General features: G+C 42.9%; 1 protein-coding gene across 2 annotated transcripts in view; it reads left to right on the top strand.

Moving 5' to 3' along the window:
• The window catches only part of TET2 (tet methylcytosine dioxygenase 2), a 74,939-nt gene that overhangs the window by 45,276 nt on the left and 14,160 nt on the right, over nt 1-15,503 (top strand). For both annotated transcript variants that reach the window (XM_082314920.1, XM_082314919.1), the window contains exons 2-4: nt 4,988-8,378; nt 10,638-10,728; nt 14,354-14,447. In XM_082314920.1, coding sequence (XP_082171046.1) covers nt 4,988-8,378; nt 10,638-10,728; nt 14,354-14,447 — 3,576 coding nt within the window. The remainder of the gene's footprint in view (nt 1-4,987; nt 8,379-10,637; nt 10,729-14,353; nt 14,448-15,503) is intronic.

The following is a 15,503-nucleotide window of genomic DNA, read 5'->3' as shown; positions in this document are numbered from 1 at the left end:
TCACTTCACCTTGGGCATGAATGCAATCTCTCTTTCGAATCTGCTTTGGACAACAGGGTTAAAATTCTCTTGAGTGGATGCCTTGGCTTCAGAAAAGCACGTTAAACCCATATTTAAACAACAGGCCCACACGGGGTTTCGTTTCTGATGGTATTGTATTTATTACAAACTGCCAGCAACCCTGGCTTGGGAAGAAGCTGTTCTGCTAATGGCAAACCACTCAGAGTCGGGGCAGGCGTAGTCCTGGCCTTGCCTCTCCCGTTAGTTTCCACGTGGAAGCTTGCTTTGTTTCTCAGCATATAAACACAGTGCACCTTAAGTGCAAAACATATAGGAGATCCTTAAACTATACCACAGTTTTCATGTGTGCAACATTTCGTCCCAGCAATAATGGAAATGTCTCGCTAGCAAGGAGCTTTGCTGTGTTACATCGCCCATTAGCCATCCGAGTTAACTGCACATCTTTTCTCCTCTAGTGACGTTTGCAGCTTGCTTACAGGTGTTAACCCAAGGCACAGCTGACTCAGATAGGCCAGAGAAAAATGATATCCCACGATAACCATACGGCTATAAATCATGGTGTCGAGCATCATTACAACTGCTTACATGTCTTGTTCCAAAGTTAAAAAAGAGAAAACTTTGACACAGAGTTAATCGGAAACAATTTCACATGTATGCAAGTCCAGAAGATTTAAGGTTTTAGTGCAGAAATTGAGCTTTCAGATAATGCCATGTGTGAGTGTCCTTACTGAGGAATATCTCTACTCATGCCTTTTCTCGAATTTTCATTCATTCTTGAAATAGGAAAAAAAAATCCCTTCGCTTTAGGAGCTTTTTCACTTGTTGGACATTCAGGATTTCGACCTCTTTGCCAGCAGCATGAGCTTTAGAGGAGAGAAGCAGCTGCACAACAGCACATAATAATACACAGCAAATTAAGCCAGAAGTGAAGCCAACTACTGTACCCAGGCGATAGAAGCAGGAGAGTGTAAGCAGAAAGTACAATTTACCAAACTGGAGTTTGGCAAGACACATAGGTAAATTGACCTCCTGTCTAGAAAGTGCTACAGGGGTTTCTTGTCTGGGAGCGATTTAGACCTCTGTGTCATTTGGCGGTGGCAAAGGGTGCCAGCAGGACGGAGGCTGTGGCAGCGCTCCAGGAACAACCCAGCGAGCCATCGACAAGCTCCCGGGTATCTGACTTCTGCTTTCTTGAGCCTCATCCTGATAATCACTCGAGCACGAGTCAGCTGAGGTCGTGATCTGAGGAGGTATATTTCTGCTGGGGAAAAAAAACCTCTGAGGAGATATATTTCTATCCTAGCTAACCCCAGAAGAGGAAACAACCCATCTGACATCCCACCTTTTGGTCCTTTTAGGGTCACGAGCACTCTAACACAGCATCCCCTCCACCTGCTTTTTCTACTGGGAATCTTGCCCAGCTTTGCAGAAGATTGTACTCCCCTGCAGTGGGTGTATTTGTCCATTCATTCATCTGAGCTGCTTTGCATTTACAAACTCCCCAGATACGGGTGCTATGTAAAATAAGGTATAAACCTCTAGAACTGGCTAAAAGTAAAGAAAGATTTTCCATGAAAGAAAATGACATAACTAAGAGTACTTCTGTTGCCGCAGAAACGTTTGTCGCGCTTATAACAATGCCTTCCACAGTCTTTCGGTATTCCCATATTGATAGAGGTGGCAGGAATATGCCAAACTTGCCCATAAAACTAAACAACAAAAAAACCCCTCAAACTCTCTTTCAGTAGCTGGTTTCCAATTTGTGCCCCATATGTGGCACGAAATAAACGTACGTACATTGCTCGCATCTGAAAACGTCAGACGGTGGTGGACTGAATTATAACTCAAATGCATATTGGTGGGATGAGATGCCGATCCATTTGCACAGTAATGTGCTATATTTAAGTCACGCATCGTGGCATCTTCAAAGAGGCCAGTCATAATTATGATGGATTAGACTGCAGAGTCAGTCCTAGATGCAGTAATTGTTTCACAGATGCTGCTGATGTGACTTGAATTTCTAATGAATTATAGCTGAAGAAAAATACGTGGAGCTACTAAACGGTCTGGATAAAATACAGTTATGGGAAAGAGAAAAAAGGCTAACTGCTACGCTTAGGGAAAGGTGGATTAACTTTGAGAGGCAGACAGTTCACTCCACAACAATTATAAAGAAGAGCACAGAGACTTTGTAAGGTGCAACCAGGTCTGCTTAGTAGTAGCATCAAGAATATCTTCATGGTGTCCCAGTTAAAACCAGTAATAAAGGTATCATTGCCATTTGTCTTTTGCCAGTTTTAAATTACAAATACTTGCTGTGATTTGTAGCTACTTGAGGAAGATTTGTACTTGGGTGTGACTCGAGGATTGTGAATAACTGAGTGTAGACAGAGAGAGAGAGAAGTATAAAGCAAAGTCACTGCAATCCTAGATGCATTTCAAAGAATGCAAATCTGGCACTTCTAATTGACAAATTAACTTTGTATTTTAAAGAACCAAATGATTCCCGTGTCCTTTGCAATGTCTCACACCAGTGCCTTTTACACTGGAGGTGATCAGAATTTGGGGGAACTGGCTGGCTCATACCATGAGGTCTTTGAGAATACCGTGAATAATAACCCATGTCACACAGTGAAGATAACCTCGCGGGTTTTGAGGAAGGCATGAACCCAAGACTCTCTTCTGAAGCACAGATGTGCTCCTTCGAGGGGTTTGCAAGCTAAGTTTAGAGAAGTCGGGCAGCCCCCACTTCTAAACAAAAAGGTGGTTTTACCTGTCAGTAAGGAGTTGAGAAGAAAGATTGTCTGGGAACTCTCGGAAGGAATTTAGTTGCAACCCACACAGTACACCAGAACACAAGCAGCAAGGCAGCCTTTGAGGGCCAGAGGAAGTTTCTCATGGCTCATTCACACAGAGTAAAACTTTTTTTAAGGAAATAAATATTTTAGAAGCAGCTTGACAGCACAATGTTAATTACTACGGTGCCTTTTATTTCGTTTCATACTTGCGAAATACAGCAGCCTACACACTCATGTCTGAGTTGTGGTTCAGCTGCAATTTCTAGGTATGAAAGGTGTGAAGGCAAAGAATGGTTTCCAAATTAGGCTGACATTTTATTTTTGAGACACTCTGGGAGCATCATTCTGCCACCCGGCCTAGAATGACACATCAGAGGAATCCTTTTCGCGCTGCTTTCTGTTAAGCGTGGAATATCGTCTCCCTGGAAAAGCTGCAAAGGCTTGTGTCTTGTGGTACTTTAAAGCTAGGTTGGGAAATACACTGAAATATACCTAGAAGGGAAGAAGCCTACCTTACCTTGTCAAGAAAATAGGTAAGGTGGACAAACATTCTTTTCCATCTCCCTATTCTTAGCTTTCCCTTCAAAAACCCTTTTTTAAGTAGTTACTTGCAGAGAGAACTTCTCTACTTCTGTCATACAAAACATAAATTGAGTACAGAAAGAGAAGAAAAAAACTCGGGGAGGTCAAAAGTAAATCTAAACCCAAGTTTGGGATAAGGAGGAAGTGGATACAAGTCGTCATATAGGTGCTTCCCAGTCAAAATGTATGTTTGAATTGTCCTGATACTGAAATAGAGCTGCAAGCAGAGGGGATTCTGCTGAATGTAATGAATCCCATGGAAAAAAAGATTAGTGTAGAATAAATACATAAGCAGAGCAACCGTGATGGGAGAAATTTTTCAGTATAGTAGTTCTTCCTGTGTAGTGGCAATACCAGCCACATGTGGTGCTGCTTCTGTCTTTGCAGTCCAACCAGGGATGACCTGGTAATGGAGAAGCCTTCAGGTTCCCCTTTACGCAAACTAAAAAGAAAAGCCTCAGGACAAAGACATGCATGAGTCCAAATTTTCTCTGTGCAATCTCACATCTGTAAGACCCTCTGTCAGTCTGTCTTCTGTCACTTGCGACTGGTTGAGAACCATAAAGCCAACAAAGAATAAATTACAAGCAGAGTCAAACAAGGGCTTTATCTGTGTTAACTGGGATTGTGAATCCTGGGAAGATCCATGTGAACAGGATTAGCTTGTCATTATATGGAATTTGTTCACTGCACACTGTCAGTACTTCTATCCAACGAAAAACTGCATTTTATAAATAAAATACAAAAAGTATATGAGAAACTGGGATTTTCCATCCAAACAAAGAAGAAAAAAATCCTAGCTCCACAGCTGTGGAGCTCAGTTCAAAACTCAAATACATAGTTTAAGCCATGCTTGATGTCTATATGTAAATTTGAAAGGATATTAATACCTGAAAAAATATCACTTCCATCAAACCTTTCAGAAATCTCTCAATTTGTTTCTGTCAACATTACCAAGATGTTGATGAACTGTAAGAGTTCCTATAGACAGCAATCCAGCGCAGCTTTGTCTCACACGTGTTATCATGCCACTTGCGTGGTCTTTAGGAGTGCCGGTTTTAAAAGACCTTGTCAGACAGCTGAAGACAGAAAAAGGAGGCTTTCCCCTCTAATTGGCAAGCTTGGTGGCAATAATCCTCTAAGTCATACAAAAGAGGTTTGGCACACTTAATCAAATAACGGGATTAGCACCAGGTCTGGGAACCATGGTTTCAGCATGACTTTCTGCCTTACCAAGGAGATAAAGTGACAACAGAGGAGTCTATGCAAATCATTCAAAAGCAGAGAATATTTTCTGCACCATTAGGAGAGATTTTTTTGGTGTGTTAAACGGGGGTAAGGAGCCACTCTATTTTCACTCTCTTTTCATCTTGAAGAACAAACCTTCAAGAAAAAGGGAGGTGCTGCAAAATGTGATAGGATAGTGAAACAGCCCTCAGGTGCGCCTGCGAGCTCACATGGGAGCTCACGTGGGAGCCGGTCAGGGCAATGGGTGCTCGAATGCTGCAGGAGTTGTCGGTAATTGGCTGTCCGTCAATGGAAACTAAAATTGACTTAGATCCTCTCCCATTTCTTTTCTCTTTCAGATACGTTCAGAGGGTAGCCTTGTGGATGGCCCCGGAGCAGGCCAGATGGAACAGGACGGAACCAACCATGTTGACGGCAATAGATTGAGTCCATTTCTAATACCGCAATCTTCTCACGTTTGCCAGGCAGAGCTTTCTGCGGTGAAGCTACAGAATGGAAGTCCAGCAACAGAGAGGCCTGAAGTTGAAGTAAATGGAGACCACAAGCGGCTATTCATTAAAAGCAACTATGGAACGCTCCACCTGAAGGGAAGTCCAAACAACCGCGTTAGCCCCGACCTTTTACAAGAAAAGAAAGTATATTCCAAATATATGCAAAATGGTGGGATAAAACGCACTTTTAGCGAGCCCTCTTTGTATGGACTTCATGAGAGCAAGAAAGTGAAACAAGACAAAGAAGTAAACGGAGAAAAAGCTGAGCCAGAGGATAATAATGAAAAACCAAGCGTCTCCAATTGTTACAGTGAGAAGAAACCCGAGAGTTTTACAGGACAAGAAAATGAAGTTTCAGATTTGATACAGTCTACAAGATACAACAGTGGTGGTTCAGAAAACCCTCATGACCTCCTGATTCAGGGTGAGCAGGAGCGGGAAAACGTTCATTGCCACAACAGGGACATTGTCTTACTACTTAAGAACAAGGCCGTGCCAATGCCTAATGGTGCTACAGTTTCTGCCTCTTCCATGGAAAGCATGCATGGTGAACTCCTGGAGAAAACACTGTCTCAATATTATCCAGAACATGTTTCCATAGCAATGCAGAAGAACACATCTCATATCAATGCCATTACCAGTCAGGCTACTAATGAGTTGTCCTATGAGACAGCGCATTCATCCCATACCTCAGGGCAGATCACTTCCCCACAGACCTCAAACTCTGAGCTGCCTCAAGTGCCAGCTGTAGTGGTTACTGAGGTCTACAATGCAGAAGACTCCAGTAAGCCACCTGTATTGCCAGGTAGCTGTTCGCTTCAGAAACCAGAGCTACAGCTACAGCAACAGATTCCAGGCTATGATCCACACCAGTTACCCGTAGGAAACAGTACTGTTCGTGGAAGCATAGGGCAGGTTCCCAACCAAGACCTCTCTCTAAGTTCCAGCAGTAACCTGCAAGCTCAGAGCGCCGCTTTGGAAAGGTTTTCTGAGCAAGCAGAAAAAAATGGTGCTTTCTTTAAACAGAACTCAACGTTTCACAAAGATTCCTCCACTCCTCCTGCTCCGGAAATGAACAGTGCACTGTCCGTCGTGGTGCGAGAAGGACACCATTCCTATGACAACAGATGTGATGAAACTCTTCCTGGGGAGATAAAGAACGAAGGGCAACAGCAGGGACCAATGTCAGAAAGTCCTGGCCTCAGCCAACAACAACTTCACCCTCAGCAGAGACTTCCGCAGCAGTTACAAACGTCGCAACAAGATGTCAGTGAAAGCAACCCGCAAGCTGCTGTGGCCGCCTCAATTCAGCAGCGCCCAGAAGAAATTACGCCGGCGTCAGAGCCTCCCCTCCAAAACCTGCAAGTGCGCGGAAGCGAGGGTGAGTTGCAGCAACACTATCAGCATTTCCCAGGACAGAGAGAACCCGAGATTCCTCCCAACAAAGAAAAGGACCAAGTGAAAGAGCCTGTGCAGCAGGCTCAACATTACTCAAAACCAGCCTGGATAGAACTGGTTTCCACCCAGTTCCGCCAGGGCGAGCCTCCCCAAAAGCCCAGCGAAGCATTACTGCGATCGATCCTTCAGTTCCAGGCAAACACAGCCGAAACAGCCTATACAAAACAGTATGCTGGAAGTCCTGATGCATCAAAGGGGCCTTCAGGACAGCCCCAGAGCCAGAAGATAATGCAACAGGAACAAATTCCTCTGCTGTACAAAAGCGAGACCTCCCAGCTGCAGCCGCATCCCACAGCTGACCAGCAGCTGCCGTTCCAGAAACACTCGCCGCAGCCACAGCTCACGAAGATGGATTCCCTACTCAAGTCCCAAGTGCAGAAACACCCTCCGCAGCAGCTCTATTTCCAGCAAAGACCAGAACAACAAGCCGAACAGCCTTTAGGGGCCCCGCTAAAACAGCAGCACTTGAATCCCCAGCCAGGGGAAAACGAGCAATTCCTGCATTCACACATTTTGCAAAGGATGCTTCAAAAAAAGGCACAGCAGGTGCAACTGCCGTGCAGTCCACAGCTAACCCCAAACCAGCAACATGCTCTGCAAATGAAAAATAAAGACCTGCCGCAAACCATTTCCCACTCCCAAAGCAATGCTGAGCAGCCGCTAGACAGAACATCCTTCAATCAGCTTAAAGTAGATGAATGTTTTCAAACTGGGAATAAGTACATGAAATCAACTGCATTCCCACTGCATAACCCTCAGCTAGGCCTAGAGCAGGTACAGAGCATGAACAACAAAGCTCCCCTTTACACTCAGAAAGCAAACGCTAGTCTGCAGCATCCCTGCCCAAACAACGCACACTTGATTTCCGAGAAGAAAGAAAATGCCGCGAATATCGAACGCTTTGGAGCCAACAAAATGCAGGACTTGCAACATGTGCAGTATTTTTCAAATAACTTGACCGCAAAGCAAGATGTGAATCACTGTTTTCAAGAACAAGAGCAACAGACACAACAAGCTTCAGTTATACAGCTACCACCACTCCAGCAAACACAATGCTACGGTGGTAGTCTGAGCCAAGATCTCCCAAGCCAACAAGCTACGCAGATTCCTCAGCGGTACTTACCACATAGCCAGCAAACTGCCCCACAATCCCAAGACCAGAGAGGCTGTCACTTGCAGTCCCAAACCCCTAAGGATTTTCAAAAGCATGCTGCTCTAAGGTGGCATCTCTTGCAAAAACAGGAGCAACAAGCATACCAGCAACCCAAAACCGAGATTGGTCCCAGTGCAGCGCGCAAGCCTATAAAAGTTGAGGCTGGCACAAAGTCTAATGTCTGCATGCGTCCATCAGCTGGACAGCTGGAAAACAAAATGTGGAAAAAAACAATTAAACAAGAGAATCAGCACTTTGGCTGCGAGAACATGCAACAAAAGAGCATCATCGAGACAATGGAACAGCAGCTAAAACAGATACAGGTCAAATCACTGTTTGATCACAAGACTTTTACTATCAAATCACCTAAACATGTGAAGGTTGAAACAGCAGGCCCTATTACCATCCTATCAAGAAACACCAGTGCTGCAGATTTTGACACTCAGACCCCAATCTTAGATCATCAAGCAAACTTGTCTGCTGAGAAAACCCCGACCAAAAGAACAGCTGGAACTGTTCTCAATAATTTTTTAGACTCACCTTCCAAGTTATTGGATACTCCTGTAAAAAATTTATTGGACACACCTGCCAAAACCCAGTATGATTTCCCATCTTGCAGCTGTGTTGGTAAGTGCTGAGGTGTACTAAAAACATACTAGTTCACAGGAAGGAAATGAGCCTTCAAGTTGGGATTGCGGGGTTAGTTGGATGTTTTTGTTGGAGGATTTTTTGGGTTGTTTTTTTTAAAACAGTAATCAGTAAAGACTTAAAAAATTGCACTTTTATACACTTATGCCTACTCCACTTATCTAACCCTACACACAGGCCCTTTCTCAATATTTCATAAAGCAATTACTTATTTGCTTTTACAGTCAGACTGCTTATGGCCAGTAATGTATCCCCTCACATCCATTCTCCTTGAGCAGCAGACATGTAATGACAACATGCTGATAAAAAGTAGGTCATAGCTTTATAATCTAATTTATTCATCAAGGTTAGAAACAGCATTTATAAAATATGTCCTGGGTCCAAAACTTGAGATCCTTATGCCATTTTTTGCTCTAACAGTGAAACTGCTGAACTTTCCCTCAGTAAAGCCTAAGCAAAGAAGGGATGACAGATTATTCCTCGCTTGTTGCGAGAGTTTATCGTCCCTTTCACGCACTTCTCTCCTGCAAGGCTAAAGAGATCAGAAGTTTCTCAGAGAAGCTGCGCAAGCAGTGCCAAAAAAGCAGCGAGGGGGACCCTCACTGTTTCTTCGTGGCATACCTGATCTCCAAAAGCTGGAAGAATAGAGCAGAGGGAAGCACAGTAGAGTGACAAGCATGGCCCCGTAGCCCAAGCTTCCATACAGCACTGACACTGCACATAGCCAGGTCTAACAGGCACTTTCAGACTCTACTGGATAAACTGTTCAGGCCAAGACAAAAGGTTCAGCACCAAAAATGGAAAAAAAAAAAAAAAATCCTTGTTATAGTTTCACTTACTGGGATTTCGTACCAACTATAAAAGAGGAAAGTTGAACCAATGCTCCTCCAAAAAAGCAAAATGGACCTTTTTGCCTTTTCAGACACTTGGGGCTATGTCTTAGAGATGATCCATGAGAACAAAAAGAGGAGGCAGTGGATTTCCAAAGCTCCCAAAAAGAAAACTGGAAGCCACTTCCTCCTGTTCCTTGTTGGTTTATAAGAAACAACCTACAAAATGTAGTTTTTTTGAAAACACTGAAGTTGTCCAATTTTTTTTTTTTCTTGAGATGGTTTCTCCAATGTCATTGGCAGAAGTTTTTCTGGCAATCATTTCATTATTCTCACTATTTTTTTAGCCAGTACTGCAACCGCTAACTAAGCAAAAGAGCTTATTCTCCACTTGCATTTTAATTCTTCGGTCTTAGCAGACCATCTAGGAAATAAAGGAGCATGAAACTTAGTTCCTGTCCTCTTTGAAGAACCCAGTGCCACAGCGTAATCAATAGGTTTTATTGCACTTTCCTACCAACACTTGTCCTTAGGAAGATTAAATTAAGCCATTCCCACATTGACATGTTCAGGTTTATAGGATGCCTTTGTCATGCTTCCGGAGGCTGTACGTCAAGAGCAGCATCACCTCATCCAGCCTTTGGAGTTAGCATGGCAGAAAGCATAAAGTCAGCCCTCAGACAAGTCAGCAGAGCTCCCCTGTCTCCCCCTGAACCCAAGCAGAGCCTGGCCATTTCTTTCTGCTGGAGCCTGCCGCCTGGTATCAAACCAAACATATAGCGTATATTGTGAATGCTGACATGGTCCTACCTACACACAAAAAACTGAGGCCACATTCTTAGCATGCAAGGATTTTGACTAAGCCTTGTGCAGGATTTCTTTCAGCAAACTTGCTTTTTTTCATTTCACAGAGTCTTTCTGTGCGTGGCAGAAATTCTCTATGTAACCTTACTGGCCACTTTCTCAAGCTGTAGGTTCCTACACTGTAACATGTCTGCTGAAAAACAAGTACTGTACAGCTCACTAACGTCAATATTTACCGTTGTTATCCCATTTATCCTCCTTTCTAGATACTGGGAGAGGAGGAAATGGGAGAAGGAGAAACAATTGTTCGGTGATAACAGGAAAATGCCTTTTGAATTTCAGTGTAGAGCCCAAGATGTGAAACAACTGTTTGTGCTAGCAAAAGGCACACAGTCCGTATCATGGCTATTTGCAGGATTAGCCACGTGCTTTGCATGTTTTGTACAAATTGCGTGGGCATACTTTAGACATTAAGTGTTGGAAAACTCTGACCCCAGACCCATACAGCAGTATTCTAATGAGCTAGATTGTAAGCTTTGCAATGTGACTTTTTACATTAAAGAATTAAGCTTCAAAGTAATAACCTTTATTTTGTTTTAAACAGAGCAAATTATTGAAAAAGATGAAGGTCCTTTCTATACCCATCTAGGAGCCGGTCCTAATGTGGCAGCTATTAGAGAAATCATGGAAGAAAGGTAATTAGTGCAAAGGCACAGGGCAGATTAACATTTATCCTTTTGTGGATGTCAGAATTTTTCCAGCTTTTGCACATAAAGAAATAAACAATTGCAAATCAAGTAATTACTTGTAGGCTTAGCTACTCCAGTGTTGCCAACATTACGCACTGTGCTATTCACCAGAGAGTCACAATATTTGACAGGGCTAATAGTCTGCTGGCTGGCACAGGCTGCGTACTTTGAGACAGATGCCAGCAAACCCAAGCAGGAACAAGTATTCACCAGCCTGCCAAGCAAGACGGTTGGCAGTGGCTGCAAAAGCAGGCACAGACCTGGTGTTCCCTCTGGGTAGGAGAATGCCAAGGTAGAAGGAAGATGACAAGCAGAATACCAAACTCCAAAATTAGCCCCCCCCCCCGCCCCCCCAATTACTAAGTATACAGTACAACCCTAAAGGGCTAAATCTAACTCAGTCACGTCCAGAGGAGTGCCACAAAGTTGTTGGATAGGATTTCAGCCCAAGAATCGATAAGTAGTTTTGTGAAAAAACATCCCCCTTCCTCAGAGTATTGCACAAAACCAGACTTACCTTGGTTGTGGACAATCCCTGTATTGTGGTTGCATCCCGTGATATATTTATTACATCAAAGCCACCAAAACAGGAATTTTGAATGGCACAGAATGGATACATGATCTGTGCTAATTAAAAATATGTGTAAGCACAAAACCCACCAGCCTAAGATATTTAAATTAAAAACTTTCACAAAAGGACTTCTGCACTGTGAATTCTGCATTACTTGTAGCTTTTGGCGTGCATAGACATTAATGGCCACATTTTTAGAGGTATCTGGGAATTCAGTTCCCCTCTGAACAAACAAGTAAACAAAAAGCTCCCCAGTAAGTCAGAGACAGATGGGAATTTGATTTGTTAATACCTTAAAAATCTGGACTCCAGAACTGCAAAGAAGCTCCAGCTAGTTGCAGAACCAAAAGCAAATGGGCATTATTGCAGTGTTGTGTCTGAGCTACGGAGCACCCTTTCTTAGCAAAGTCTGTTAGCTTGGGCTCATCACTGCACAACCATGGGCCACTTAGGGCATATCAAACCCTTCGGATTACCTCTAAGTCCTAAGGTCCTTTCTCTTTCTTAGCACCTCCTTCCCTGTGACTCCTGTGCAGGGCTTGCCCCAATACTTGTTTTCAGCTTTGTGAGCAGCTCGAATGCATGTAAACTACATAAACCAGCTTCTTCCTGCAAAGGGGGCATGAACGCTGACCCCCCCGAGAAGCTTCTTACAATTTGTCTCCAGAGCTCTCATTGACTGGGTAATTCGTCAGTATTTACAAAGAATAAATGAAAGAGGGAAGTCATTCATGTCATGATGTCAATTATTAGAGATGAAACTTTTTTCATTTCTTTACTTTGGAATGTAATTTTTCATCCTTAATATTGACCTCACTTTTTTCTTTTTTTTTTTTTCTTTTTTTATTTTGCATTTAATTTCATTTCATGTTGGCAGAAGGAAATCCTGAGAGATTATAGATAACATGCATCTACTCAGCCAGGTTCAGCAGAGTATAGCAGCAGCCACTTGAACAATGGCTAGTTTTCAACTGTTCATATGGTATGAACTGTGCGATTCCCTGACTGAAGAACTCCAGAACTCCTCCTCGTTAGTTAATTTTGTATCCCTAAGTAAAAAAAGTACTTAACTGTAAAAATACTCCCAAGCACATGTGTGCAGTTGGTGACACTAATCACAGTTGAAGCACTTTTAAACTGGCTTCGCCCATGAATATGGATTGACTTTTAAGTCAGCTTGTCAGCACTGCCAAACAAACCAGGATTTGGATTGAGACTTGCAGTTAATATTTTAGCTATACCAGAACAAATTTCTTGCAGAATCCGTGGTGGATACATACGTTTTACCTCTTCCTTCTCCCAATCCCTACTTCATGCTCAGTGAGTTTTGCTCTGGTTTTAAAGCCAGTCAGCTTTGGCCTGAAAGCAAGCATGACAAACATCAGGCACAAATCCTCTGTGACAGTTGAAAAGATTTGAGACAAAGTCCATTTCATTTCCAGTGTGTAATGTACAACATATTTCTATAGTGGCATCCACACAGTTGTCCTGCAATCCAGATTAGCAAATTGATAGAAAATGTTAAGATTTAAAAAGGGTTTTTTAATGTGGCTAATTAAAGAAACAAATGTATACTAACATCCAAGCCTAAGTAGGAAAAAGTGACCTAACAGTTGCCTGCAGAACATGTGTAGTACAACTTGATTTTATTTGTACAATTTCCTGTGACACTGAAATTTCACAATGAGATCACATCTAAGAATAAGCATTTTTCATTTCCTTTACAGGACAGAAGTTTAAATACAAATATTTTCTCTTAAATATGTCACCAAGATTTTAGTGCAAAAACAAGAGGGATGAAAGGTCAAAAGTTCTCAAGGCATCATTAAATGGCTGCATAACAGGAAGGAACTATCTTGCTTGCTCTATAGGTAACAGGCAAAGAACAAGGAGATTGTGATTTAGTCCCCACACTTGGTTATTTCAAACAAACAAGCAAAAAGGTAACGCCAATGAGAGCAGCACAATTCAAGAAACGGTGATGGAAATGCAATTTGCCCAGTCGCCGAAATGCAGCCGAGTCAACATGGTAGCTGGATCTGTACCATTGCAGACACTGGGGTTTCTAACACCCGGCCTCACCTGAGACCTGGTGTGCCCTAGGGCTCAGCAGGTGGCCACCCCCCAGCTGCAGCAGTCCAAGGAGAGGCCTGGCCAGAGAGCATGCCTGGAAATGGCTTAGCAGGTCTGATGTTTTTTAGTGATTCAAGATTTGCTTCACTTAGCGTTTGCCGCATACTTCCACCTGGTCCGTCAGAGGACGTGGAAAGTGGATCCCATTTGCTCTGGGTAACAGCACTACTTGTACATGGGGCTAGATTCTGCCTGGACAGCATAATCACCTTAATTAAATACTTCAGCAGGAGCTGAGCTTGCCCGCCTCAGTCGCAAAAAGACACACACAAATGGCATCATTTGAGGGCACCTTGTGATCCTAATTCAGTATAGGAGTCAGGCAGAAGTAAATAAGTAACAATTTATGAACAGCTGATAAAGGAAATAGGTATGATGATAACTGATCTTGACTTAACAGATTCACACTGTATCTAAGCCAGAAACAAGCACAGAAAATTAATAGAGTACTGCATGCCAGCTGTTCCATGACAACTTGATTATATACATTTCAGAGTAATAACTTTAAGTTTAACCCAGAAATTAAAGAAAAATGCAAAATTCCTCCCCAAAATAGAGAGGCTTCAAGTCCACTTTTCAAAACATCGTCTATAACAAATTCTCTATAGAAACTGTTAAAAGGTTTGGGAATATTAATGGGATATGAACAATTTTTACTCATCCATGTTGTATTAAAGACATTTGCCTCTCTTAACGTATCAATCCACCACTATAATAAAATCAGCAAGATAAGCTGCATTGCACATCCCTCCCTGTAATTCATAGTGTTTATCTTTTAAGATAAGACTGGCAAATGTGCTCCATCTTTTCAGTGCTCACACAGAACCAAATGAATCTGCTTACTGTACATATTTTTGTTTGTTTAAGATTTGGACAGAAGGGGAAAGCTATAAGGATTGAGAGGGTGGTCTACACTGGGAAAGAAGGCAAAAGTTCTCAAGGATGTCCAATTGCTAAATGGGTAAGTGATGTACACAAATGTTAAGACTAATCTAGTTCAGCATGATGGTGCATATAAGCAGACAGCAGTGACATGTCCTTCTGTTAGCTGACACTATGAAACTTAAAATAGCTCAACGGCAGCAGTACCACAGGACACCTGTAGCCTGCTCCCACCCCTGTCTCTCACACTCCATTTACTTGTTGCATGGAGAACAGCAAGAATAAAATTTGGCTTAAAGGTATGAAAACCTGAGAAGGAAGGCAGTTTCACTTAGATTTAAGATTCACCACACCAGACAGTCTCATTGCTGTTTAATTTTAGCTTACAAATAAGTCCAGTAAGTGCACCACTGTAATGTTTTTAAAACGCACTCCCAGTTCGAGAGAGGCATTAGGACACCCTCTTAGCAAACACTGTTGTACTCTGGCACCAGTTACTGAGTGGTTTGGGTAGGCTGGGGAAAGACAGGATGAGGAAAAACTGATACATGATTATAGTCTTTATGCATGCCAGACTGCACCTTTTTTTCAGAAATACCCACAGTAGCACAAGCACTGAGAAGCATGGACACTCTTTTATTTGAACAACATCTACTACTTTCCTCTCATCACTGTAATGTTTGTATGTAGTAAGGGCAAGTCACAAAACTGAGTGGCTGATTACAAGTTTAGCTGCTTAAGTTTGGGAGGGAAAGGGAGAGAGCTCCCTTGTCCAGTTATGCAGTCCCTTCCTTAGCTGCCTGCCTTTCCCCGCCTGGCTCCTGCCCTCAGCGGAGGTGTCCACCATCCAACTCCGTGCAGGGAGCCGCTCACTGCCCGCTTCCTTCTGCCCACTCATGAAACTGGGCCACTTGTACCAGAGTGCAGATTCAACAGAATGTTCCTGCTGAATCAGAGCATGGAGGATACCTTTACAAAGCTGGTTTCCACCCCTGTGGCTTTCCCTGCCATCAGTCAAGCTTAGCCTCTTAGAGTCAGCTTCATTAAACAGAAAGGGTAGCCCTGGCCCATGTCACTAAATGAGAAAAATGGACCGAGTTGCCAGAAACAAAGAGGAAGACAGAAGTAGAAGTAA

The sequence above is a fragment of the Platalea leucorodia genome (genome assembly GCF_965183815.1).
Source record: "Platalea leucorodia genome assembly, chromosome: 6".
Lineage (NCBI taxonomy): Eukaryota > Metazoa > Chordata > Aves > Pelecaniformes > Threskiornithidae > Platalea > Platalea leucorodia.
This window is presented reverse-complemented; position numbering and strand designations above follow the sequence as displayed.